Source organism: Pseudoliparis swirei, chromosome 24 (genome assembly GCF_029220125.1).
Source record: "Pseudoliparis swirei isolate HS2019 ecotype Mariana Trench chromosome 24, NWPU_hadal_v1, whole genome shotgun sequence".
Lineage (NCBI taxonomy): Eukaryota > Metazoa > Chordata > Actinopteri > Perciformes > Liparidae > Pseudoliparis > Pseudoliparis swirei.
The window spans coordinates 7601754-7628739 of record NC_079411.1 but is presented as its reverse complement, the minus strand read 5'-3'; the positions used below and the strand labels follow the sequence as shown (position 1 = coordinate 7628739).

The following is a 26986-nucleotide window of genomic DNA, read 5'->3' as shown; positions in this document are numbered from 1 at the left end:
AGAACAAATGCATTGGCTTTGAAAGGTCGTGTGAAAGGATATTTCACCATTGGAAATTAAATAAGAGTCTTTTGTCTCCATATGCTGTATGGTTTCTTTATCTATTCCTCCTGTTATTCATTTCTTGTACTTTCTCTATTCATCTGTACCATTGCTGTACTTGTTTCTGACATTATCTGCAGGAGGATTTCTACAGGTGGATCTCATCTTTTTGTAATGTTGGTAATATATGTGCCACAAAAAGAGTGTTCTATAATGAGTCAAACATGTTATTGCATTATTTTTCCACGTTATTTTGATTTAGAATAAAAGGCCTATATTATTCTAAGAAATACGAACTGTTCCGAGAAGAATAATGCGCCTGTCATAACTTGGGATTACTAAAAGAAAATGTTCTATCAACTCAACTTTGAGGTACATCACGTTCAAACTACTTTGAGTTCCGCCAAGTTAATTCTAGGAAATGTAAATCTAAGATATAAGCATTGGGCTGCAGGCCATGTCATATTAAATGAGCAGAGCCTGCTGCGACATGAAGATCAGGTTCAACTAGAGATTAAATCAATGGTTGATTGATCAATTAATCATTTAAGTTCCTTAATGTCTGGAGTGGACTCCGCTTCTCCAAGGTGAGAATGTGCTGCTTTGTTCAATTTGAGATAATTGTCAAGTCTATAAGTCCTTTCTACTGCAAGTGTGTGACTCAAAACATAAAAGTAGATCTAGGAAAAGCAGTATTAGGCTGAAACATGTGAATAATCTGCAGAAACAGTGTGTATGTTTGAAGCTCCTCTCCGGGAGTAAAGTGGCGACGGTGGCATGAAACCAACTGCAATTCCGACAGACATCAGAGCCACGGACTTCCCCACCTCCTGCATTAGCTGAAACCCACCTCTCACAATGACAGCAACCGGATATCGGACTTTAACGGGCTGATGACATCTTTTTCAACCCTATGTTCCAGACTCGTTGTCTGTGTGGCTTATTCGGAGAATCCGAGTCCTTCTTATGGGGCTTACGGCCAAAGCTCAGCACATAAAAGCTTTAACTTGTCCTGACTCGCAAGTGAAACCAGGGGACGGCCCGGTCACACAGGTGATGAGAAGCGAGGGCTCGAGGCCCGACCCAGCTAACACACTGATGTTTAAGCCAGTTGGGGTGTGGCGTGAGTTGTTAATGGCTTAATTTGTGCCTTTAGAGTAGGCGAAAGAGAGAGAGAGACAAACAAGAAATGAGGGATTGCGCTCTTCTGAAGCGAGAAGAATCTCCCTTACTTGTTCTTTCCTGCTTTATTGGTGATACAATAAGCAGTTTTCTGTATCAGAAATAGTGTTTACTTTTAGTGCCACTTATTTCAATTCAATTCAGTTTATTTTATATAGCAATATATAACAAATTACGAATTTGCCTCAGTGGGCTTTACAATCTGTACACATACGACATCCCTGTCCCATGTCTCAATGTTATGGACGGAATATCACTGCACATGATACTAATAAGTACATTTAAATATGTCGTTTTTTTACCCTTTACACTGTCAAATACATGACTAAAATGTCTCCATTAAAGCAGTCGGCGTTTCCTTTTAATTAGACGGCAAGTTTCATGACAATCACAAAACATCCAATTGTCGCTCATCACTAACAAATCCTTTTACGACCAGGCCATTGAATGTACGAGTAATACTAAAACAGACTGAGCTAAAAATCTCTTAATGCTGGGTCTCAGGAAAGGACATTAAAGTCCCTCAAACATTGAAAAGCAAATACATTTGATTAAAGTCTGCCTGCCTACAGCTGCAACTAGAAACGCTTACCAATACAGGGGTCGGTAAGACAGGCAGATAAAGCTAAATGAAGGCATAAAAGAAAAAGAGCAGGCATAGAGAGACACGCATGAGGAGGGAGAGAAGAGTAAAACAGTACGACTGTAAAAAAACTGAGCAGCAGAGGCTGGATGTGAAGCCTCAACACACCAGGGAAAGGGGAGGTGGTCGGGGCGAATTAACTTTCAGGACACTCTTGACACCCAGAAGCCAATCAGATTTTCATTAACTGGCAGAGGGACAGACAAAGCTGGCACAAGCTAATTAACCTCTGGATCTCTCACTGCCAAAGGAACACGGAGGGAAGTTATGGGATGCCAGGGAAGAGGGGAGGAGAGGGAGACGGGGGATGCCCTGGGCAGAGGCCTTCGGGTTGGGGAGATGCGCGAGAGTGCAGTGAGGCCGGCCGGAGCTCGGAATATGAACCGGGGAGAGGGGGCTGTGCCGGAGAGGAAGGTGAGATCACGTGAAGTTGGAGGTGGTTAATTGAGATGTGTCCTTGTGGCTGTACACTCCGATTGAAAAGGTGACTTCATGTGTAGTTTGATGTCGAGTCGCTCAGCAGGCTACAAGGCTGCTGTGCAAGAGTGTGTGTGTGTGTGTGTGTGTGTGTGTGCCTGTAAATGCATGCACATGTATGTTCGTGTATAATGAGCATCTCTGCTAATTACATTTCTACAAGCAGCAGTGGGAATAACTTGAAGACTTGGAGTCTTTGAAGATACTATTCTATGAATGACTCGAGCTGCAGATCATTTTTCTGAACACACTTTTTGTCGGAATAAATGCAAAATGCTCGTCTAACTGGTGATTATCAAACCAACCTGTGTTATTATTTCTGTGGAGATAATTATTTTTACAAAACAACAAGCATAAAGACACCAGGGATGCAACTAACAATTAGGTTTATTACCGGTGAATAGGCAGATTATTGTCTTAAATAATTGTTTGTTGAAAAATGGTAAAACAAATGCCATTCACAACTTATTAGTCGATGATAACGTGTTAAGTTTGCTCGTTTTGTCTGATTAATGGTCCGTTACACCCAAAAATAGCGAAGATAGCAGACATTTACTTCTAAGGAGCTGAAATCAGGAAGCGTTCTTTATGTTTGCTTGAAAAATGTTCAAAACGCTTAAATATTACAATTATTGCGACTTATTGATTAAATCGACTTATTGTTGCAGCTCTAAAAGACACGACATGAGCAAAGATACCGTCCACACATCTACAGCCTGCTATAAACTGATATGTCTGTTCCATTACGACTACAACATGTTCCTCGGAGTGTGAGTGTGTGTGTGCGTATCTGTGTGCAAGTGTGAGTGTGTGTGTGTGTGTGTGTGTGTCTTACCATGGAATAGTGCCCTGGCAGAAGAGCTGGGTTCTGCGGGGGAAGAGCTCTTGGAGCGCGAGTTAAAGGGTGATTGTCTGAAGCACTCGTCCAGGAACGAACTGAAACGTGATACAAAATACGAACAATTAACATGGCAACTAAATAAAAAACACATTCAAAAATGCAGAATATTACATTATTATCATAATGAGACAAACACAGAGGGTACTATTGACTCACCTGTTTATTCCCACCATGTTACTGTCTTTGAGGTTGTTGGCTTTGCTGACTTTTTCTGTAAAAAAAAAGAAAAGAAAAAAAGAACGCAAAACATATTAAAACAGTGTCAATACAATGCTATCTATACATGAATATTTTACCATTTATAGTCATTTAATACACTATTTATTCAAATCAGACGTCACGATAGAACTTTACACAGACACACACGTTATAATCTTCCTCACATGCATGACAAAGTAGACCTGGAGTGAAGAAGCTAGTTATATATTTTGATTTTAAGCCCACTGCATCAGATATTTAGATCTCACTATAAAATGCTCTCTGTGAATAAATGGATACCAAAAAAAGCTTCCCTGCACATCGTCCATCATAGACCAGATATACACACTATATCCTGCTGGTTTCTTTAGGCTCAACTCGGCTGGTAAAGCACAGGATGGCCATGCCAGCAGGGGTGTACTCGCCATCTGGAGTAGTGGGTGTCTCTCCGGTGGACCTGCCGACCTGCGAGCCAAAAGTTAGCCCAACAACACTCATACGAAAATATTTGTTCTTTTCTTTTTTATGTGCATGGCTGTTCAGATTAGACAACCCAGATGGCACATCAGTGTGTTCGAGTACGGTTGCACTGGTGTGGCCAAGGCTTTTTTGGATTGATTGCATTACTGTACATTGTAAAGATCTACAGAATAGACTTTTAGACACACAGTACAAGTCTGTTGAAAGCTGCTCATCAGTGCAAACATATTCAAATTTAATGCTGCTGCTTTTGGAGGAATAAATGGAAAATGCGTGTCCAACTGGTGATTATCAAACCAACCTGTCTGACCTGCAATGCAGTGTATTTTTTTCTCCCTCACACATTCTAACTAGCTGTATGGTTCATCTCGTGAACTTTTCCCAACTTATAAAAACTCAAAAAGGTTCTTTTTTTTTCTCTCGACATAGCAACGCGCTGCTCAGAATAATTACAGTGGCGTGAATGTGATAGATCAACCGTGCTAATATAGACATCCACTGACTCCTATTGTATTTAACACAAGTGTAATAATTTCACCTGATATTACATTATTATATTAACAGTCAAAATCAATAATTGCTTGTGTTTTCCATAAAGCCTCGATGCTTTGAGACTACAGGCTTGGCATGGTTTACACCTGTTTTAGGGTTGTGATTACACATTATGCCAATTCTGTTCACAGGCAAGGCAAGTATAGTTTAAACGGAGGGAATCCAAGTCCACTTCCGTATGACAGAGGTCCACAGTGCTGTTTCTGAGTGAGTACACCGAATACTGTACTTGCAACATGGCAGCCGTATCTAGTTGCTCACAGTGTTCGAGTCTTAACCCTCCTGTGACCTTAGGGTCAATTTGACCGCATTCAATGTTTAGTGTCGGTGTTCTTTCGGGTCAATTTGACCCCAGGCTGTTTTTCACTGTGTCAAACATATAAGAAATATCAACTTTTTTATATATTTAAAGGGCTATTTAGGTAGTCAACAAACAAAGATAAAGTACCTCACACTTAAACTTGGAAAACAATATTAATTCTAATAATTTTCTGGAGGTTTTAATTGCTGGGGTCAGTAAATATAAAGGTAACAGGAGGGTTAAACATTGACTGGGGTCAAATTGACCCTACGGTAACAGGAGGGTTAAATACAAAATATGTTGAAAGAGGTTTCTAAGTAGTAATAAAGTTGATGTGAGCATACATACTATGGGTTTTCCAGTATCAAGCCGTTAGGACAACGATACACAACGCCTGAGGATGGAGCCATATGTGAGAGTTCCAAGGCGATGCATTGAAGTGAATTTCAAAGCTGCAACCATCTCGGTGTTCAGAGCGACCTTGCTACTGATGCGTCTCTGAGGTCCTACTGCTCTGGGTAATTCATATTGATTGCTCATTGTGTGACAGCAGCCCCCTCTGTTCTAGTCCTCCTCCCATTCAAACCCAGTTCCAAGGGGGGCGGTTGTCGCCGTTGCCAGGCGAGCGATGCCCCGGCCTCCCTGGGTGGGCATACTGTGTACCCCTGCTGCCCTCTACCCTCCTTATCCTCTGGCCCCCACTACAACCCACCACCACCCTCTAAACACCCCACTCCGTCACACCGCTCGCCAAGGACAGAGGTCTCTTTCCACGTTGCCATGGAGATGCCGCACGGGAGAAATGTAAAGGGAGGGCGGAGGGAGGGGAAGTGCAGGGGGAGAGCGTGTGCAGCCAAGTGTGCTTGAGCCGGCATGTCTGAAAACGAGTCAAGGGAGAGGGAGAGAGAGAGAGAGAGAATGAGAGAAAGGAGGAGAGGGAGGAGGGAAGAGGGGCATTTGTGCAGACACCACTCCCCATGGGGCCTTGTGTGAGTGTGTAAAGGTGTGCATGCAAGACTGTGTGGGAAAGAAAGACTGCCAGTGTGTGAATGTGTGAATAGGTGTGAAAGCAAGAAGGTAATTTTTTTTTTACACAAGCTTGTTTCTCCTTATGGCATTTAGAGGCAGGATAAAGCTGGGGTCACAGCCCAGGACTGCACACCTGAATCGCCACACACACATCTGTACCTTTCCCCTAGGGGGGGGAGGCACCTCAAAGCTCTGTCTTAATCTAGCAATACAAACAGCTGTCTGCAGCTTCAATATCACTTTCATGGCCATACAGGTACAAAAAGCCGGATGTCATTTCATGTCCTATATCCCGGCCTTAACAACAGAGCCACCGGAGGATGGCAATGGAAACATGTAGGTTTTATGGTCGAGTAGCAAAACCTGCTCACGGTTTATACTGTGGTGCTGCAGGGGAAAATAACATGTGTTGGTGTGCATGTGTGTGTGTGTGTGTGTGTGTGTGTAGATACTGACTCAGAGAGCAGTGTCTGTCTGACAGCGCACATGTCTGCAAGGAACTTACCTGACAATTTGAACAGTAGTTCTGAGGCCATTTTGACCGATATGTCCTGGGAGAACAGGTCTTTCTGGGGGCGGGCCAACGTCTCTAGAAGGTTACTCATTGGCTCAGTCTTCTCACTTGCCCCGAAAGTGCCAAAGGCCCGCAGGAAAGAGGCAGGTTGGGTGAGTTCAACGGGGGGTGGGTCCACCTCCATGGGCTCTGCCTTTACTTTCACCCTCTCGTAATGATCTTTGTTGTTCTCTGCAGCAGATGATGGAGCAAAAGAGGAATAACCGGTTAGACTTGAATTATCTTAGTTTGTAAACAGATGTTTTGATACATTTTTGTGCTTGTTAAACGCAGCTTTGTTTACTTCAGTTCAGTGTTGAGGCATGCAACGTTTTCTTCAAGAATCCACGGCAACAACTAGTGTGTAATCAATATATAAATGATCATTTTGGGGTAGTAAGTAGTGTTTTAAATGTAGCACTTTCACTGGTAATGCAGTACTTTAACATTGTGGTAATGGTACTTTACTTAAGTGAAGAATCGGAGTATTTCTTCTACAACTGGAAATTGTTAACGGTCCAAAATGTACACATGTTCAACAATCAGTAAAACTTACGACACCCTCAACAAACATAAACCTCAGAAAGGCCAAATAATCTAAGCAAAAATAAATAAAACAAACCAAAATAAAATACTTTTGACTTTCACCTAAATACAAGAACACCACACAAACAGCAACACCAATTTTGCTTAGATGGAATTAAAACTGAAAGAGGAAAATCCAAATAACAGCCAAAACATTGCAGCTAAGGCCGAGCCGGTCAGCATCTAGCTGTGTAATTATTAGGGCAAAAGAGCACCGGGAGGTCACACAGGTTCACGAGGAAGGCTCCAGCAGCTCACGTAGGTTCACTGAAGCAAACGGCTTCAAGACTCTAAAAATACTTTAAATGAAACCAAGAAGCAATTTTTAAATTTATGTTTATAATAACTAGAGGTGTATGATAGAAGATAAAAGGTTTTCAACACATAGACTAAAAGCTGTATGTTGACTCACTCATACAAGGAGGTGAGGCGAAGTGACCATCCTAAAAATAGGAAAGATGGCATCGGTTAGGAATGTCCCGATTGCAGAATCAAAACACATTCTCTCCTCTCTCTACGGATATTAAACAAAGGGCCAGAGGTCGCAATAAAAAGGTTTGGGCAAAAATTCAAAAGGAAACTGTGATGCACCCTTTGTTTTCTTGAGGAAGAGTTATTCTGCAATCAGAAAGTTGGTCTCCGATAGCATGTGTGGCTAAATGTACTTGATTAAATGTCGGTCCATTTTAGACTGCAGTAAGTATCCACTGGGCAGCCGTCTGATTTGTAATAAATCAAATCAATACATCCTTTACTGGTTCATCCATTAGCGTCTGTACATCCAAGTTATCTGATCTTTGACTGCACGGATGGCAGGAGGCGGTGTCTCAGTGTGGCGGCAAGCAAAGCAACACAAAGCAGTGGGGTTGATACAGCGCTGCCGACATGGCGACTCAGCACGATTATGGGATGTATGAATTTGGCAGGGCATCGGGAGCAGTGGGAGAGGCAGGGGGAAAGGCGAGAAGAGCTGGGGAAAGCGTAGGGAGGGAGAGAGATACAAGACAGTGACCCTGCGCTGACCCCCTCTCCCCCCCCCCCTCCCCCTCGCATTCTCCACTCATCTGCAGAACGAGGCCAGTGTGCGACACCAAGACCGGACCTCTAGTACATTGTGCACATGTGATGCAGCGCATCTACTGAATACGTGTCTGCTACGGTGTTTGTGGGTGAATTAAAAAGTAAACTTCCCCCCCATCCCTGTGCTGCCTGGTGTAGCCAGCATGTGGGGGACACGGACAACCATCAGCCGCACTAATCCCTTAATCAGGTGGCCAGAGTTGGCCAAGAGTGGAGGGGCAGAGCAGGAGAGACAGGGGGGGGTGGAGCCGCTCTGTAAGGGTCAACAAAGGGACACGAGAGCTTCCATCATTGGATCACCACCCTGACGACGAGACGCTGAGTGGACTGCTGCGCTGCAAAAACACAGTTGTACACACAAACACATCCCTGCAATAACGGACACCCTATGTACTTGAGCTCCCAGCGCGGGGACAAACATGCTTACGACCCAAAGAGCCGTTACAGAGCGGTCACGTGACCCTGTGTGTTTACGACCAAATGTTTTCTCTCAGACTCCACATTGAAAGCATAACATCACAGAAGGCCAGATCAGAAGTCTACCTGTCACACAATGAAAATGTGGCCTTATTCCCACACTGATAATAGCTGTGGCTTTTTGGTCAGGGTCATGACCTAATGTTCTGAAGCCATAAAAAGCTGCCCTCCGTCTGCCTGAATCCAGCATGTGTGTGTGTCTGTAAGTAAGCATGTGATTGTGTGTATGTGTGTGTGTGTGTGTGTGTGTGTGTGTGTGTCCTGTGCGTCTGAGAGAGTATGTGTCATCCCCTCTGGTGCAGAAGCCTCTTCTGTGATACACCAGCTGCCATTAGGCCACAGAATCAGGTCTAAAAGAGTGAGAGAGACTGTGTGTGTGTGTGTGTGTGTGTGTGTGTGTGTGTGTGTGTGTGTGTGTGAAGACAAAAGGCGTCTGTTCCCTCCTTCACTAAATATCATAGCTTTCCTCTTCACAATATACTAGTGAAAAAAATATAAATATTTTCTAGAACAATAGGAAATAAATGGGGTGAAACTGCAGGCTATTAAGTTGCGTGTGTGGGTTTTATACATGTTTATAATAGTTGTACAACCACCAAAAACATATATTTTAAAAACACACTAATTGTAAACATAAGAGCTGCTTTGTGGTAATATTTTAGAAATATTAGAACTCAGGGAAACTGACTTAATTATTATTTTATTGCATCCAAAGGAATATGAATTAGTCGGTCGAGTTTAGCTCGCTGTCCTCTTGTCTGATTATTACATAGGGACAATATGGAACTCTCAATGATATTCCCTTTTTACCTAAAGGTTTCAACTTTCACTTTTTTTAAGTAACAAGTTTAACAACTAAGTGTACATGATGAACACATCTTTGTTCTTCTGGCTTGTGCATCTATTTTATTTGTTTTTTGAGTGCTTAAAATTCACATCACTGCTCAAACAAATGCACACGGTTTCTATTCAAGAGGCACGGCATGTAATAGGGACACACTAATAAACTGTCGGATCGCAAATCTGTCTGGATTAGGTGGGTTAAAGTGTGTCCGAATGTCACGGAGGCCTTTTTCAGCTCCATTTGGTTTGTAATGGCAAACAAATTGCAGTTTTACAATGTGTGGATGTGATCTGTATGCCAAGTTACTTTAAATGCACTGTACATACCTTGCTCCCTCTGAAGCAGCACCACTCACGTTTTGAGTCAGAATGAAAGTGATTGGGGTTGGTGCGATGTTCTGTTTTTAGTGATCAACTTTGACCTCTGGTGTCCACTTGAATCTGCGTGAATGTGACAGCCTCTTTCGCCGAGAATATATACAGTAGGAAGGCGCAGAGCACGGACAGATTTGTTACTACGCAAAAAAGTCACACACCATTAGCGACTTAGTGCTCACAAAGTCAATTTATGGCACCAATTTGATGCATCGATGGCACGGGAACAAGAAACGTGGACAGGCGCGAGGGAGAGGCGAGGAGGAAGGGTAAAGAAAGACAACGAATTGTCAAACAGTGCCAGAAAAAGAAACACCAGAAGGTAAGAGAGGAAACAAGAAAGTGGGATGAGAGAGAAGAGCTGGGGGGAGGAGAGAAGGATGAGAAAGGGCTAGAGCCTAAATGACAACCTCTCCACCTCTCCCCCCTACCGTTATCTTAGTCTACCCTTCTCCCTGCTCTCTTATTCCACATCTCTCTATCCCTGCCCCCATCCCTCTCTTTCTCTCGCGCTCTCTATTCTCCTGCTCTCTAGCCGACCTGCCCAGACACGGGTGAAGAGTTCATGCGCTTCAAAGGCTGCAGTGTGGAGACTGCATGTCATGTGGGAGCCACAGCAGCCTTGCCTGCAGACTTCACAGACAGCTGCTGCTACAATTGATCCTCAACCAGCTCGCTCTCAGTAGTCCCACCTTCCAACGTGCGCAAACTGCGGCTACTTCTGACTCCAGAGCAGCGCGCTTGATGATCGGCCCACGAAGAACCAGAAATGGTCGTTACCCAAGTGGTCCAAAACAACAACAAAAACATTTGGCACGAGCTGGAGCTAATCCAAGGCGAGTGAATCTTCATCATCTGTAGACAAGACAAAAAGACGACAAGTGATGTGCCCCAGTCATTCTGTCCATCACTACCTACCCAGGAAACAAACACCTACACCAAGGGCCAAAAAGAATCAACTCTACATTTCTGTAAATAGAACTAGAGAGACAGAAAGATGTGAAGGTAGGGGGGGCGGGAGTAAGAGAGGTCAGCGAGCGGCCACACCGAGGGGGCACGATGAGGACACCGTAGAGCTCAACACAGTAAAACTGTACAGTAATGCCACTGTAGTGAATTAGAATGGTGAACTGCTTACTGTCTGCTGTGATAAGCCATATTAAGTCAATAGTCAATCCATTAATGTGAGGTTGAGGATGAAGTTGCGTGGGAGCATTTTTTTCCTGAAAGCCAAAGGCGGTGAGGCTTCTGATATCTTCTGTTCTGTTTCTGTTGTCACGTAACTGTGCTTATTAACTGCTGTAGACTTTAGAAAAGATGGACGTAGCCTCAGATCATTTAAAACGGGTAAAGAGGTGGATAGCCGGTGGAGCTGAAGTGATGCCCGAGTAACCCAGCAGAGGAGGCAGCAAGAGAAGAGCTGGCAATCACCCGCAACTCAGTTGACAGGAGTGAATGGCCATCTGTGCAGTTGCCATAAACAGGGATAATACCTGTGGGGACCAAAAGTGTTTTTGTCAGAGAAAAATCCAATATTTGGCACTTGTGCGTTGGCTTCTTTTTTTCAGCACAGAAAGTTGCCGGTGTTTACAACCAATGGTGAAAAGTGGGTAGAAGTACTGACATGACATGTACGCTCCATACAAACAAGGTAGTGTATGTGTTGGTGAAGTTGACGTTTAAATTGAATAGCTGTAAAAATAAATAAATAAAGGACCATCTTTGTTTACAGGGCACTATAATAATCTAGTAATGGTATAATTAATTGCAATGGATGCGAGTGGTGCAAATAGGCAGAAATCCCATAATACTGCAGAATAACGCAAAAAAACACATTCCACAACCAGTGGAAACATAAAGAAAAAGCACACATTGAAAGCAATTCAAGCAACAACGTCAACACGCCTGTCTGCATCTGTCATCCTGAACAGATCGTAGACTTTAAGAAAGCCTTCCACTTTGTTCGACTAAATCCTCGTAGCTACCCTAAAGCCGCCAGGAGATGTGGAATGTGTATTCGTGTGCCGCATCAAACAGCAGAGACATCATCCAGTGCGGTTACGTCCGGGAAATCATGCAGGACTAACTCGGGTGGTTCATCTGTCAAATAATTGTGTTTTAATTAAAGAGTAAACTTTTCAGCCAAATAAACCTCCCTCAAAACTCTTAAATGAAGGTGTCAAACTGTCAGATTTATTCAGTTGACAGTGACGATAGCCACACTGTAGGCTGACAACGTGAGGTATGCCAGTCAGCTGTGGCTCCTACAGGAGGAGGCAATCATGTGAAATATTTTGAAGAGAAGCCAGGTACAGTTTGATTACAACCAGCGTTAATTATTTCTCAATCAATCAGCCTTGGCCACTGCTGTATGAACTGCCAACGCTCCTGGAAATCATCGCCCACTTTCCTGCTTCTTACTGCATTCAGTTAATTGCTCCGATGGGCAGACAAAAAAGACGATACCATTTTCTTATGAAAACCATAGGTATCAGCCATCAGTAGAAGCTGAGGGATCAAACCAAGGTTTAACACCCGTTTAATAAACCTACATTTGAATATGAACCAGAAAAATAAAGTCCATGTTGCTGTGTTACCGTTTGATGTTTCAGTAGGTCGTGGTTTTCTATAATAATCAACTAAAATAACCTCACGAGCTCCACATTTGCAGCCGTCAGTTTGGTTCAAAGTCTTTCTGCTCTTTTGTGGTCAAACATTGCGGAATGCAACTTTTATTAGGAAGGTAACGAGCACTGCAGAGGGGAGAGGGGCTTTAAAATGTCCTCAGAGATGTAAGGCCTGTTCCTAAGGAATGAGGAATGAGTTAAGCGAGTACAAAGTGTGATTTCACACCTATAGTGGAGGGTGGCTGGATGGTGAGTGGGTGGCACGGCTGTTACCCACACGATGCCAGTCTGCCAGGGCACCACCTAGGGCCCTGTACCCCCCCCCCCCCTTCCCCTCCCTTCCTGTGACGCCATGTTCCCCGTGCCCTGCAACACCAGTGCCCATCTGCTAGGACACGTTAGCCTCTGGCGCCAGGGACTATTTAGCCTGGCGTAATTAGCCCCCAGACACCGGCAGCCTGGTTTTAAACAGATGTGGGGGAGGTAGCGCTTGTAAGGCGACTCAACACGACCGACCAATGTTTGATAAGGAAGAGAGGAGAAAGGAGGGGGAAGGAGAGAGAAGCGAAGAAGTGACCTAGTTAAAGGGATGATGCAACTCATGTTACAGCACAATGGGCAGTAATGATGACAACCCCACTTGCTCGGACTGTCCAATGCCGTGGTCGAGGAGGGATGCGCAGCGGGAATCTAATTAGGCTGTGTCCATTCGCCGGACGCCGAGCAACAATGAGGAAATGGGCCTTTTTTAACAGAGATGATTTATCAAAAATTAAAAAAGGAAAATGCTTCGCCTGAACTCCCGATTGTGATTTCCCTATTTCAGTATCCGTACTGGGTTATTGTGCTCTGGGGCTGACCTTTAGTAGGGGACAGAAAGAGGTTACAGAGCAGATGCCCTTGAACCCCACGACCATAATCACACGTGACGGTAACGACATTGACCTTTCCCCGTCGCTCTCCTTCTCTCCTCGCCATCTTTTCTCCTTCCCTTCCCCCCCCCCCAGGGTCATTTGAGGGTCCAGACTCTTGTCAAGGCTGTCACTCTAGACAGCCCTCTCCATCTACCGCCCCCGCTGTTGCCATGGCAATGGACGGCACTGCGCTCCGAGGACTGTGTGAGGGGGCAGAGGGAGCCAGCGGACAGATGAACGCTGCAGCATCTTTCCCTAACCTAGGTCAACCTTGCAGAGCTCGTGTAAGTGATGGGTGTGGATAAAACGCTGGCCAACGCTGCTTGAGAAGCAAACACACTGGCAGGGTAGCATCAGTGCAGGGATTGGAAATGGCTAAATTGTTTGGAGGGGAACAGTGACGAAACAAAGAACATAGGTGGAGGCAGCACACTGGAGGAATTGCATCCTGCCCACATCATTTTCTCAGCTTCTCCCGCCGATTCAACACAAAGGCCAGCATACTAAATCTGTTTTTGTTGTTGTGGTTTTTTAAAGTAGTAATCATGTCATCTCTGTCTTCCTCAAACACACGCACAAAAGCACACCCACAGGGAAACGTGACCTGGGGGCGGGCACTGGAGCAGCACACGTGTAGTACCACAGAGCTTCCAGCCAACGTGACTCACACCGAACACTCGTCAACCCGGAGAGAACAATGGCAACCGGTGTGTGAGGTGTCTGTCAAGCACGCACACACTGGCACCGGATGAAGAGCCGCAGATGGAGGAACGCCCCACTGCGCCACCATCAGACTGCCATTTGCTTTGTGCTTTTAAACACTGTGCATATTTGCACGTGTCACACACACACAGCATACTATTAATTATAATATTGAAATGGGTCCGTGTTATCTTTTTAAAGGGAAAGTAGTTCAGAACAATACATTTAGTAGTGCAGTTAAATGTTCAATCAGGAATTTAAAAAAACGAATAGCAAGGGACGCCGGCTCTGTTGGTACATGCGGATGAATACTACCTGACAGAGACACTCCAGCCGCCCACAGTGCACAAACACCTGTCCATAATACACTTGAACCGGACCTGGCATTCAGTAGTGATTGTGGATGTAAGCTATAATAAGAAGTGGCTTTAACGTTTATTTAGCGGGGTGTAATAATTGAAAAAGTACCGGGTAAAACAACAACACAAGAGCAGCAGCAGCACTGTTGCAAGTACGACAAAATAAAGAACTAGGCTCGAGTCCCTGCCTGAGGACTTGTGACCAACATGCATGTAGAGCTCAAACCAAAAGCTGTGAAGGCTACATCATGCTGCACTGGATGATGACAGAGTGGTCAACGCAGGTTTTAAATTGTTTAACTACCTCTCATGGACAAGGGTTCAAAGGTTTTAAGTTAAATGTAGCACGCAGATAGAGCTAATGCCGTTTGACAGCACTGTTGAGAAGACAAAACCATTGCACAAGGCAAAGCACAACTGATCCTCAACGCACTGCTTCTTTTTCACAATAACTTGAAATAAACCGCAGATGCATACACTGGTACTGTAAATAAAAAATGAAGAGATACCAAAATATCATCACTGAGGGTACAAAGATATCCACTATCCAGAGCAGCCTCAAAGAAACAAAGATGCTTTTTCGCCACACGTACACTTTGGTCACCTTTGAGAAGGCCCCAATTTCAGCTTGGTTAGGTGCGTCATGGCAAAAAACAACAGAACCCTTTTATGGCAGTCAGTGTCAGAACCGTTGGCCTAAAGCTAACCTCCTGAGCCGTTATTGGCACAACAGATATCTATAACACAGTGCATGGTCTGTTCTTTCCATGGAATAGTTGTGTATGGAGGTGACTGTTGTTTTTCTCTGCATATCTGCATAAGCTGTTTTCAACTTAACAAATACAGTGAATGCATCCATAATTGGGACCATGCTATGTTTGCTTAGATTCAGTGTAATTAAATAATGGTGTGTACTGTAGCGAACACGCACAGATCGACAGAGACAGTTCGTACATACCTGAAAGCTTAATCAGCAGCTCAGAGGCAGCCTTAATGTTGATATCCTGGTTCAGCAAGGTATTCTTAGCCCTGGGACTTCCTTCCCTTGGTTTCAGTGACCCTGGACGCTCCGTGGCGGCTGCCGCCCCCACTGGCCCGTTGTGGCAGAAACTTGCAGGGAAGCTTGGCTGTACCTGGCTCTGGGACTGGGAGAATGGCCGAGGGCTCACTGCTTCCTCCACTTTGGGCTCTTCCTTCAGGTGGAATGGAGACTTGAGCATCTCCCTCTGGCTGGCCGCTGCAGCCAGAAAGAAAAGAAGGAATGAGATGAAATTAGAACACGACAATTTGAGGGCACCGGGAGAAGAAAAGTGTGTGACACGTGTCAGTTTGTTGGGTATTACTAATAAGGTCTACGCTAAGTTAAAGCCAGAAATAACAAGAGGCAATATGAATGCTCTCCTGAGTGTATGGCAAAAGGTCTCACATACTACATTCTGTATGCCACTCATAACCCTTCAGCCTGTGCCGAGCGTTTATCCTTTAGTTATTGTGGTGCTAACGGAAGAAAACACACAAAAATAAAATAACACCTGAAGTTTAGCCCAATATGCCACCAGGTCACCTCATTTATGTTTTTTTATAAGTGAAGAGGGCAACAAATGTCATCGATTAATCGCATGATTTTTCTGTGATTAGCAGCGATTAATCGCATTACGCGCGAAATTCAATAATGAATAGAAAAATTGTGTATGACACGTTTTTATGTTAAATTAATGTGATCGGATCAATATAACAGAAAACTGATTAATATACTGCATGTTGACTTGCTGTGAGAGTCGGAGCAACAGCAAGTTAACATACAGAACATGAATCAGTTTTCTTTTTTTCTTCTGAACAGGTACCAGAAGAAACATTTGTCTGGTGTCAGGGAACAGGATAAACAGTATAAACAGTCTCCGTTCAGGAGTACGGCTCCCTGTTAGAGTGAGGTTAAGTGGTCTCGCACAAACACAAGTACACAGCTGGAATTCACTGTGCAGGGGACTTTTTAGTCTGAATCCCAGTGAGAATCTCAGTCAAAAAAAAGAATAATGAGGGTTAAGCAATCCACAGTTAGTCTGAAGTGGTCCACAACTTTTCTGCATTTGACCAGGACTTTGCCAAACGCACAGTTCTGCAGAGATACTGTGACAGAGCGTTGGAGAGTGTGTGCGCATGTTCGAATGGCAGATGTCTCGCAGCAGCATCATATTTCTTGCACTATCGGTGCTAAGTGTGCTGACTTTGTTGGAAACTGCTGGTACCCGGCGATATCCAGTCGTCTCCAGTGAGATCAACAGTTGGTGCACCTTGTAACGCCGTCACTTGTGTCGTCCGCTCCGTTTCATACAAGTTGTGTATTCTCCTTACGACGTCTTGAGGGACGCTCGACATCTTCTACTACAGGAATCAGCCGTGCAGTACGTTGCTACCCACTTGGCCGACGCATTTGTTCGGGTAGCTATTGGCTGGCATCAGTGCTGTGTAACGCCTTTAAGTGGCACTTCATGTCCGTAGTACTCCGGTGATAAGATCCTTCCAGTTTACCGTGGTTACAAATAGCGTTGCTTTTAACATCTACGTCAACTGGTAGAGATTTAAAATGAAAATGTCTATTTAAAAGTGGACTACCTTTCTACATTCTCTGTAGAAAGGTAGTGTGTTAATGTGTGCAGCAGTGTTCTAAGCCCCACTCAATGCAAAAAATACATAAATGCTGTTAACGCATTATAAAATAATTGGCGGAGTTAATAGACTGCTACGTTAACGTATTTATAACGCGTTAATGTACCCAGCCCTAATAATATTTATATATATACATACATATATATATATATACACACACATATATACAGAACAAAAGTATAATACATTAACATGCAAATTGAATGGAACCACAAAGTGGTCCACAGTGGATTCTCACAGCCCTATCTCCGCAACAGACACCACAGTTGGCGCGCTGTGGGCCGACACAAAGGGTGCAACCTCATGACTGTCCTTCTCTCTCTGTCTTTAGGGCATCCACAACAAATGCCCAATTCATGTCCCTCCTCTTTTCTCCTTTACACTTCCCCTCCCCCATCCCATTCATTTCTGTACACTTTATCCTCATCTCTATTCTACTTTATCTGGTTTCCTCATCCCTTCTCGCCCCGTACATGGGACGAATCCTCTTCGGCTATAAGGACCGAAAAAATAAAATAACTGTACTCCTGTGGAGCGCGATAGCAATCGGCTAAAGTCTAATCTGCCATCTCTGCAGCGTGTAGCCCAGGTTAGGGAGTGAACTGTCACATGGATCCCTGTGCTCTAAAGCCATCTTCAAGAGAAACTGGGCCACATCTAATCTGCCTTAGATGAATAATTAATAATTAGACATGGAGCAGCTTCCGATAGCCGCCAAGAAAAGAACAGCAGGGCAAACGCCTCTCTTTGTGTCTCTCAGCACGTTCCACGACACTCTGCACTAAAACAAAGGTTTACACAGGCTACCGCTTACAGCATTGTTGAGTCAAGATGGCTATACAACTATGCAGAAATACGTTTTAAAACATATTCTACTTGATATCTTCATTATATTCAGTGCAACTATGGAAACCATGGGGTCAAAGGATACTATTGTCGTGATTTACAATGGATGCACCAAGCACTTCATCAGAAACAATTACAGAAATAAGTACTTCAAAAAGGAAGAACGGCTGAAGAGATCGCATTACATGAAATGTTATATATGTGTGTGAATATATAATATGCCATATTATTGAAAGAATTTAAATTTCTTATAACAAAGTAACAAATGATACTTTTTCTTATTTTTTGTCTTATAATAATAAATGATAAACACCTGCTTTAGAAGTGGGGGAAGCAAAGTTTCTTTGAGGATCAAGTTTGTAGTATTCTCTGTCAAACTTTATGTTCTCCTCAATGTTTCCATGTTATTGTTTGTCAAAAGTAAAACAAATAAGCCTTGATGGATGAAACAGTATCCAGAACTGTGGTGAACTGTGATTTTGTTCCACACGCGAGTCACGAAGCACAGCCTTGTTGCTATGGCAAACTTTACACGGCAGGCCATTGCGTATGCTAATGATAACCAAATGTGGCAAAGGTTGCTTTCTATATTTGCCCTTGTTAATTGTCATAATATATGCATTCGACAATAATCAGGATCATATGCTGATGCTAGAACTGACGCCGCAGTTTGGGCGCTGCTCAGGAGCTACACAGATTGAACACGTTAAACTCGATAGTTAAAGACACGTTTCATTTTGAAGAAAGATTCAATGAAATTGAAAGTAGGTTAATTGTTGCAGAGTAGGGAAGCAACACAACTTTAGAGCTCATCAACACCCTTCGCCACCTTTGACACAGCAACAGTTTTCAAACAAACACTCTGTACACTACTACTATGTCTCGCACACAAACACACACACACACACACACTCACTCAGACACAGGGCATGGATATAAGAGAGGCCATCACTCTTGGGCAGACTGCTGTCCAGTCTCCTCTGGCCCCAGCAGAGATCTGCTCCACTCCTCGCCCTACCGTCTCACCTAACATCTCTAACCACCACAGGCCTGCCGGCCCCTGCCCGCATCATCAATCTGCGCCGGCTCCGGCCCCTCTGATTAATGATGATCCATGCCGGAGGGACCGAGGGCTCGGGGATGTTGGATAAGGGACAGGAAAAGGGGACAGGTGTTGGTGTTTTGACCATCCATGTGGTGCCCACAGTGCCCCGGTACGGCGGGGCCGAGGCTGCAGTTCAAGAAGGGGAGAAGGAAGAGGTTGAGTGTGGTGGGTGGGGGGGTTGGGTTAGTGACCTTCAACTTCAGGGGCAGTGGCGTAGGGTCGCACACAGCACCAGCTGGAAATGTCACACTGTCAGATGTCAGCGGGCAGGCTAAGTATAACCTGGTCAGCACCTGGAAGGACGTCCTCTAATTAGAAGCGTGTTGGGCCATGTCGGATCAGACAGGGCCAGCACACTTGGTCACCGCCTTACAAACACACATAAAATTACACATCTAATTTACCCACGCGGACACACGGCTATCGAGATCTTTGGAGAAATCCTTGCCCCGGGTTGTTAAATACAATACAGTACGCGCATGCCGTGACACGCTGCATTCAAACCATATGGAAATGCTGGGCCGCACATAAACCAGTGACAAACAGACTCGACACAAGCTTAAGATTTTCAAATCCTTCTCCTCTGTGGCCTCACGAGAACAAAAACAACCCCCAGACGCGCACTCACACACACACAGAGTCACACCACTTCAGTGACCTTTTGGATTGTCGCTATAAATAGAGTGAATTTCCACTCAGAATCTATGTTACAGAGCCAAATGAATTATTTAGGAGCCTAATCCAACTGGCAAGTTTAAAAAAAAAAATTTCCTCTCAGCTGATGGCTCAATAACAAAAAGCCAGAGCGCACTACCAACAGGAACAATTCAGCCCGCAACGCCAAGCTTACACTTTGGCCTTTTGTTTGTCAGAATTTCACAATCGCCTCATGCGCATCCAGTCTCTGGCAGATCATCTCGTGGAGCGAGCACAGATCTGAGGAGGCGATGGGCATCTCTTCTGTGAGCTTCCCGGCTGTGCGAGTACGGACCCGGGCCCATGTCAGCTCCCTGCGCATGATGCTGTACGGCTGGTTCTAGTTCAGGGTTGACGATGCTATCAGTTTGTCTCCATGTTATCACACCCTTTTGACACCTGCCACCAATGCTACTTTCATCGCCGTTCTCTTCCCCGTTTCTCTCCCCTTCCCCGCTCTTCTCTCTCCCGCTCGCCTCATCCGTCTCGCTGCCAGGCGCTTGTCCACTCCGGCTCACCTCTCGCTCCGTGGCCAGGGCTGCCGTCAAATAACTTCATTAGCTTTCCACCTCTGTCACGCCGGCCTGCTCCCCCTCTGACAATTGGCTGCTGTTTTTTCCCGGAGAAAAAAAAAAAAGCAGAGGGCTACGTGGGGCAGGTTGAGAACCCAACAATAGCTGACAGTGTGCGAGACGTCGGTCGGACAGCGATACTCATGGCTGCAGTGGGGATGTATGGACCAGGGGTCACACACAAAAGGCCTGCCTGTGTCTGCTCATGCAGCGCTGGAAACCAAAAGGACATAAAAGAAATGAAAATCGTGATGTTCACAAAGTGACATAACCGAAGACGGGACGTGTCAACTAAGATGGTGAAACAAAGCTCAAATGGTCCTACGCAGCACACGTATGCTGTATCCAGAAACGGTAATACACAAATAATGTGTGAATAATGACAAAAAGAAATCGATGTCCTCGAAAAACCCTAAAGAATACTCACGTACGATGAAACAATTCTGCCAGTTTATCATTTCGCTGCAGCAAAGCATGCGAGACACTCTCCCAGGAAAAGGATAAATAAGACAACTACAGGAGCATCATGACAGATGCAACACCTCCCACAACCCCCTGCATGCCAATTATTCACACCCAGCCAGGGTCAAGCTCGTTGTGCCTGTGTCACCGCAGCGGGAGGCGGGGGGTGTTTGGAGGGTGTGTAGTGCCCACTGTCATTATTAACTCGGGGTCCACTGGGCACCGGGTAGGGGCTGCGCATTTCAAAGTACCTCTGAGGCTTTCATCTCGGAATCAAAATCTGTATCACACTGGATAGCTATCGGTTGTATCAGCATGCGAGGATAGAAAATCAAAGGGTATCAGAAGAACACTCAATGGAACGCAGGGAAACCCCCCGAAAAGATATGCTTATTATGTCAGAGGTCAGGGAGGGTTCACTGGCTTTTTATGCCTGGGGAACTTGATGCAACTCTCTTTGCTTCGTTCTCCCTCTCCCCCACTTGCTGTCACTTTATCCATCTCTTTTTTTTTTCATCTTTCCCTCTCCACATCTTTATATCACCACTACCTCCCTCTCCTCCCACCCTCCCTCTCCCTCGCCGAGGCCTTGTGGGATTGAGGCACCGAGACAGCAGTGTAAAAGCAGGAGGGATGAGCTGCTCGTGTACACATTCAATCTGAGTTGGCAGGGAGGTCAAAAGAAATAGAGTCTGGAGGTCCCGGGAGGAACTTCCTCACCTCTCTCTCCCTGACTACTCCGTGTCATGGGTAAGTCTCACAAAGATCTGAGCCCAGTTCTTGTCCGTTTCATAACCCTCCATCTCTAACTCCACCCCCCAACAAAGGGAGATCTTTGCGATCAAAGCAGTATTCATTAAAACACATCATCACGCATTCAAGTTCAACATCCTCTCATCCCATTTTTTAAAAATGTTTCCATCCGTCCTCATTCTCCTTGAATGATGCCCTGACTAAGATGTCCGCCACTTGACACTGGACTGACATTGCGAGGAGCCGTCGCGGCTCCTCTGGGAGTCGCCCGGGCTTGATTGTGCAGTCTGAGAGTGAAATGCAACTGGCACCCAGGGGGCATCCATGTGTAGCCCAGGCGTGCGAGATCGAGGGGGAGTTAACTAAGCCGGCCCAGTCCCTGTGCATCCTGGCGGGGTCACAGGATGGCGCTGAGGGCGCTAATCATTTCAAATTATGAATTCCTTTTTAATTATGAATTATGCATACATTTTTAATTAATCTAATGTTCCCAGGGTTTTTGCCTCCCATCCTCGCTCAAGATCTCAATCTAATTACACAGCATTAAGTGGAAGAGTGGCAGCCGTAGCCTGGACCCCGACGCTGAACCCCAGTCCACCTTTTTCCATCAATCTTGCCATCGTCTCCAAGCTCATCCTTTGATATTTCGCAACATGGGGAAATGCATCTAAACACGCCTAGTCTGAGCCTAGTATACCTTAGAGCAGCATGTTTATCAAGTTTGTCAAAATAGTGCTGTATCAATATGTTATAACGCTGTCACATTGCAACTTTACCAGAAGTATATGATACTGAATTCCATGTCAGCGTTTTAAGTCGTAAACCGTTTCATGAATGAGAAATAGTGCGTCTTCCACTTTCTGAGGCGCAGACATCCAGGTCCTAGTATCAACGGCAGGAAAGGTTGAGTCTTAAACCGTCTTTTCACCAAAGTACAGTAGAACTCTTTAAACAATCTTTAAAGCAGGGTATTGTCATTTTCAGTTGATCTTTTCAGCGACGAAATGCGTCACCGTTTTAGCAGCACACAAGCAAAGAGAATTGTTAAAAGGAGAAAGATGTCGGAGAGGTTACAGATCATCAACTCCCCTGACAGCTGATAAGAGGAGGGGGAGGAAAATAAATCCACAACTTTTGTCAAGGTGCCCTTGAGCGAATCATTTAGTCCCCAACTGCTTCAGTGGAGCTAATCAGTGGCCGACCGCAGATAGATGAGGATGTACAACTGGGTAGACATCATGTGCAAAAGAAGCAAAGACAATAGACCAACCTCAAATATGGAGGAAGAATGGAATATCAGTATTGTACTTACAAGCCGATGTGAAGTTTACAAACAAGAACATTTATCTACAAGATTAGATATGCTCTGATTTAGGTCATGACTTTAGTGCTGCTCAGTGGTGCTTCAGCAGATTTTTATGTGGAGGTTCTACTCTGTTACTACCAATCACTGGAGACTTACTTTTAAAAAGAAAGAAAAAAAGCTCAATATCAGAACATTCTCAGTATACTTACTCCCGAGTGCTCACTTCTTGAAATATTGTAAATATGCCAAGAATGTCTCCTCTCTTTTGCTTATTCCAACTTGCCTTCATTGTACAAAGAAGTGGCGCGACACAAGGACAGTGCCAACAAATCCATTAGATCCGTTAGGCTAAACATTATCCACCATTTATACATGGATGGAGCCTCAGGCATCTATTTTTATTATAGATTTGCAGTTTTTTATCTCATAGTTGACATCTGTCATGTGTTTAGTCCAGTGTTGCATGAGTTATAATATATAATAATGTTTTTAATATTGAAATATTTCCCGATTTTGTATCGGTGACTGAACAGCTATATGCAGTATATACACACACACACTGTACTGAGTGTTATATAGGTGCCACTCGTTGTACACACTGGACAATTAGAGAGCGAAGTGGACATGTTCAAACATTTACACATTTTAAAACGGTAATATTTATGTCTCCGTTCAAAGTTACAATGCGTGTTAAACAACTGCAATAAATCATTTTTATATTAAATTATCGTGTTCTAGAAATTACTTTTCAAACAATTAAAATACTCAAAATGCATTTAATCAACGTTGTCTTCCACTAATAAGTGTCCTAAGAGCAGGTTTTGAATCTGTTGGAAGAAGCATGTGGTACTTGGTGAAAGGCTAAAAGTCCATGGCCTACTTTTCTGACATTCTCATGGGAGACACACAGAAGCCAAGGTTGTACGGCTGAATAATCCTGTGAACAAGTGAAAGCATCCCTGATATCCTCAAATATGCACAATGATAGCTAAAGTCAGGAAAAACAACAGCTCAAACATATGTGTCTGAATCTAAGACCCACGCAGCTTGAGCCCACCATGTGTAAACTGGGTTTTACATTTGATACCTATGTTGTTGCCCATTAAACGACTAAATATGGCGCTGTCAACGCTAAAACTGTCTATTCCCTAAAGGCTTGAACTAACACCGAGACATTTTAGGATACCATTGTTTTAAAAACCATTAAAAACCGCTCACAGAGACACACTGCGGCCTTGACCTGAAATGTTAAAACATAAAACTGTTAACACTTCTTACGAATGTTATTTCTGGTGACAGTGAAAGAATCAAAACAAAACTTAAGGCAAAGAGGAGACAACATCTAGTTGGAGATCAGAATGGTTGTCTTCACGTTCAAGTCTGGAGGAAGTGAAATACTCTTTATAAAAGTGCAACTGAAATGAGCGCAGTTAGGAAGTCAAGTTGAGAAAACAGCACAACAAACAAATCAATTAGGGATTAAAACAGTCCCGCTAGTGTTTTCCGGCGCACGCTGTTTTCCCATGTATTTCTCAACCTGATGCAATATTTCGTCCATTTAGAAAGAAGTCACTTCTAACTGCAGTACATAATATCCTGGACATTGGTGGGTTCATCTTTTGTATGTAATTGCAATAAAAGAAAACCAACTTGATGCCCATCTCCTCAGGTTGGTCTTCGCTAGATGTCAGACTGGTGGTAGATCTTTTATTTCTATAGTCCCTTACTTGCTACTGCCAGTATACATAGGCTCCTAAGTTTATCAGAATATACATATATGGATTGACTAAATTAGAGCTAATACAATTAGTCCATGAGGCAAGTATTACCGTGCAAGTACTTAAGCAAAAATGGCCAAATTAAACTGGCTCCACTTTCCAAAAGTGTAAAATATTATCTGTTTTCTGGGTTTTTCTTCGATACCAGACTGAAAGTCTTTGACTTTTTGGAAAACGAGACAGTTTCATGTGCCATCAGAGGCTCTGCCAACTTGTGATGGGTATTTCTTTGCCATTTGCTGATATGAAAGTAGAATAATTGATAAGGAAAGCCATAGTTGCAGCCCTCGCGTGAATATAATTTTTCTTTAAGAAACAGGAAAAAAGGATGCTAACCTGAAAGCTTCATAAGCAGGTCAGTTGCCGTCTTGGTAGTGATGTCATTGCTGAAGATGGAGGCTATGGTTGGACCACTAGAAATGGATCTGACCCCGACTCCTAACCCAACTCCCGATAGGTCCAAGGAGTTGACGCTGCTGCTGGGACGGTCCCTGCACATGTTAAAGGGGGAGAGCACAGACAGATCTCTCTCCTGCGGCTCCTCCTTGATGTGGACGTGATTGGAGGAAGCCTCGACCGGAGAGGACGTCTGCTGCTGGCTGTCCGAGTGCAGTGGCGACACCTCCGTCCCTCCCAGGTCCGCGGGGCCGCTGTCACCCATCAGAGAGCCCTCGCCCTCCGTGTCGGTGGTGAGCTCCTCTTTCACCTTGACGTCCGAGTGGGGGAAGTGCTGGTGGCAGCGCATGTGAAGCTTCAGGCTGAAGTGACGGGAGGAGGTGAAGGGGCAAAGTTCACACTGAAATGTCTCACCCCGGTCCTGGTGCTGATGTACCTGAAAAAGGAGCTCAGGTTTACGTGTCAAGGCACTTATCCTCTTCTCCGCTACCACAGAACATCAAAAAGGAAAGACGCGACTCCATGTCAATTTAACTGAAATGACGCAAACACGGAGCGATTAATTATACCGCGTCGTGGATTATTACACCTTAAACTAAAGCATGCCCATCCCTTAATGTTAACAATTATATTCCAAGAGCCATAATTGGCAGCAATTAAAGATGATGTGGGCGGGGGTGACAAGGGGTGCAGGGTCACGAGACGAAGACAAGTCACATCATCTCACCTTCATGTGGGACTTTAGATTGTCTTTGCGCGCGCAGCGGAAGGGACACAGGGGACACTGGTGGCTTTTCAAGCCTGTGTGGATGACCATGTGTCTCTTCCAGTAGCTCTTGCGTTTGATGACCAGTCCACACACGGGACACTGGAACGGTTTGCCACCATCCTCAGGAGAGCCTTGAGTGCACCAAAGAATATTGAGAGTCATCGGCGTTTTAGTGAATGGAAATATGTACCGTGTTGCTGAAATGCACCGTTGTTACTGAAAAGAAATAAAAGCAATGCTTTCTTGAATACAGTATTCACAGATCTGGAAGAGACAACTGCTCCTCACCTAATGGTGAAAACTATCAAGGGAACTGCCAGCTGGAAGCAATGGAACAATGGAAGGAAAAACTCAAGCATGTTTTAGTATCTCGATTATTGTTGTTGGCTTCATATCCGGCATCCATTACTGTTTAATTGGTCTTATTAGAAAGAGGCATGATTGCATTACAAATTCTACAAGAGCCTGTCAGGATGGCTTCATAAGTATTCCAGTGCTGTTCCTTGAAAAACATCTGGTAATCAGTGTTTGGTGAAATTACTGTGCTCAGCCATTCATTGACCTGGGGTGTAAAACCTCGAGACTGCCTATTTGCAACAATAAACCGCCATCTGCGGCCCAACCTCTCCCAAGCACAGCAGAGATCACCGTGCAAAAATGACTTCTGCGGAATTCTGAGCCGAGTGAAGCGGAAATAAAACAGGAGCGAGGAAATGTGCGCGTTGAGCACCGTCATCCGAATATTTAACACATCTCTGTCCCATGCAATAACAACCATGTTTTAGAAAAGGGGAGAACGCTTGCTTTATATATTCAGAGTGCAGAATATGCCCGTGCAAAAGAGTTTTATAGTTGAACTGGCAAGGGGCGACAATAAAACAAGACATGACAGTCAATAATCAAGGTCACATTTTTCAGTCTGGCGCCCAAACAACTACCTGCATTTTTACAGCGCCGCTCGACCTTGACGGCTCGCGGGTTAGCGCAGACCCCCTTTTTAGCATGCAGATCACAGAATATTACATCGACTGCTTCATCTGTCTGAAGTCAATTTGATCCAGCCATTTTAGATTTGGCGGGGTTGCGACACAATCCCTCAAAAGTGCCCATCCATCTCCCTGAAAACATTCTGTTCTCCCTGAAGCCTACTTAGCCAGGGCCTGCACTTTGAAGCTTTCCCTCTCCCCGTGCAAGAGTGAGATCTTTGTGTGCACCCTTGTTTGGTTATACGTCTGCATCCGAGTAGACACAGAATATATGGCACGGCTATTTGTGAGTAACAGAGAGCGCATAGGAGAGAGACAGAGTATGTGTGT

The 26986-nt window shown here is 44.5% G+C and overlaps 1 protein-coding gene across 1 annotated transcript in view; it reads right to left on the bottom strand.

The window, feature by feature from the left end:
- znf827 (zinc finger protein 827) overlaps nt 1-26986 on the bottom strand; it is a 62825-nt gene that overhangs the window by 14765 nt on the left and 21074 nt on the right. Inside the window, exons 3-8 of the mRNA XM_056408367.1 lie at nt 25629-25801; nt 24842-25337; nt 15279-15557; nt 6311-6550; nt 3402-3456; nt 3180-3280 (exon numbers count right to left, since the gene is read on the bottom strand). Coding sequence (XP_056264342.1) covers nt 3180-3280; nt 3402-3456; nt 6311-6550; nt 15279-15557; nt 24842-25337; nt 25629-25801 — 1344 coding nt within the window. The remainder of the gene's footprint in view (nt 1-3179; nt 3281-3401; nt 3457-6310; nt 6551-15278; nt 15558-24841; nt 25338-25628; nt 25802-26986) is intronic.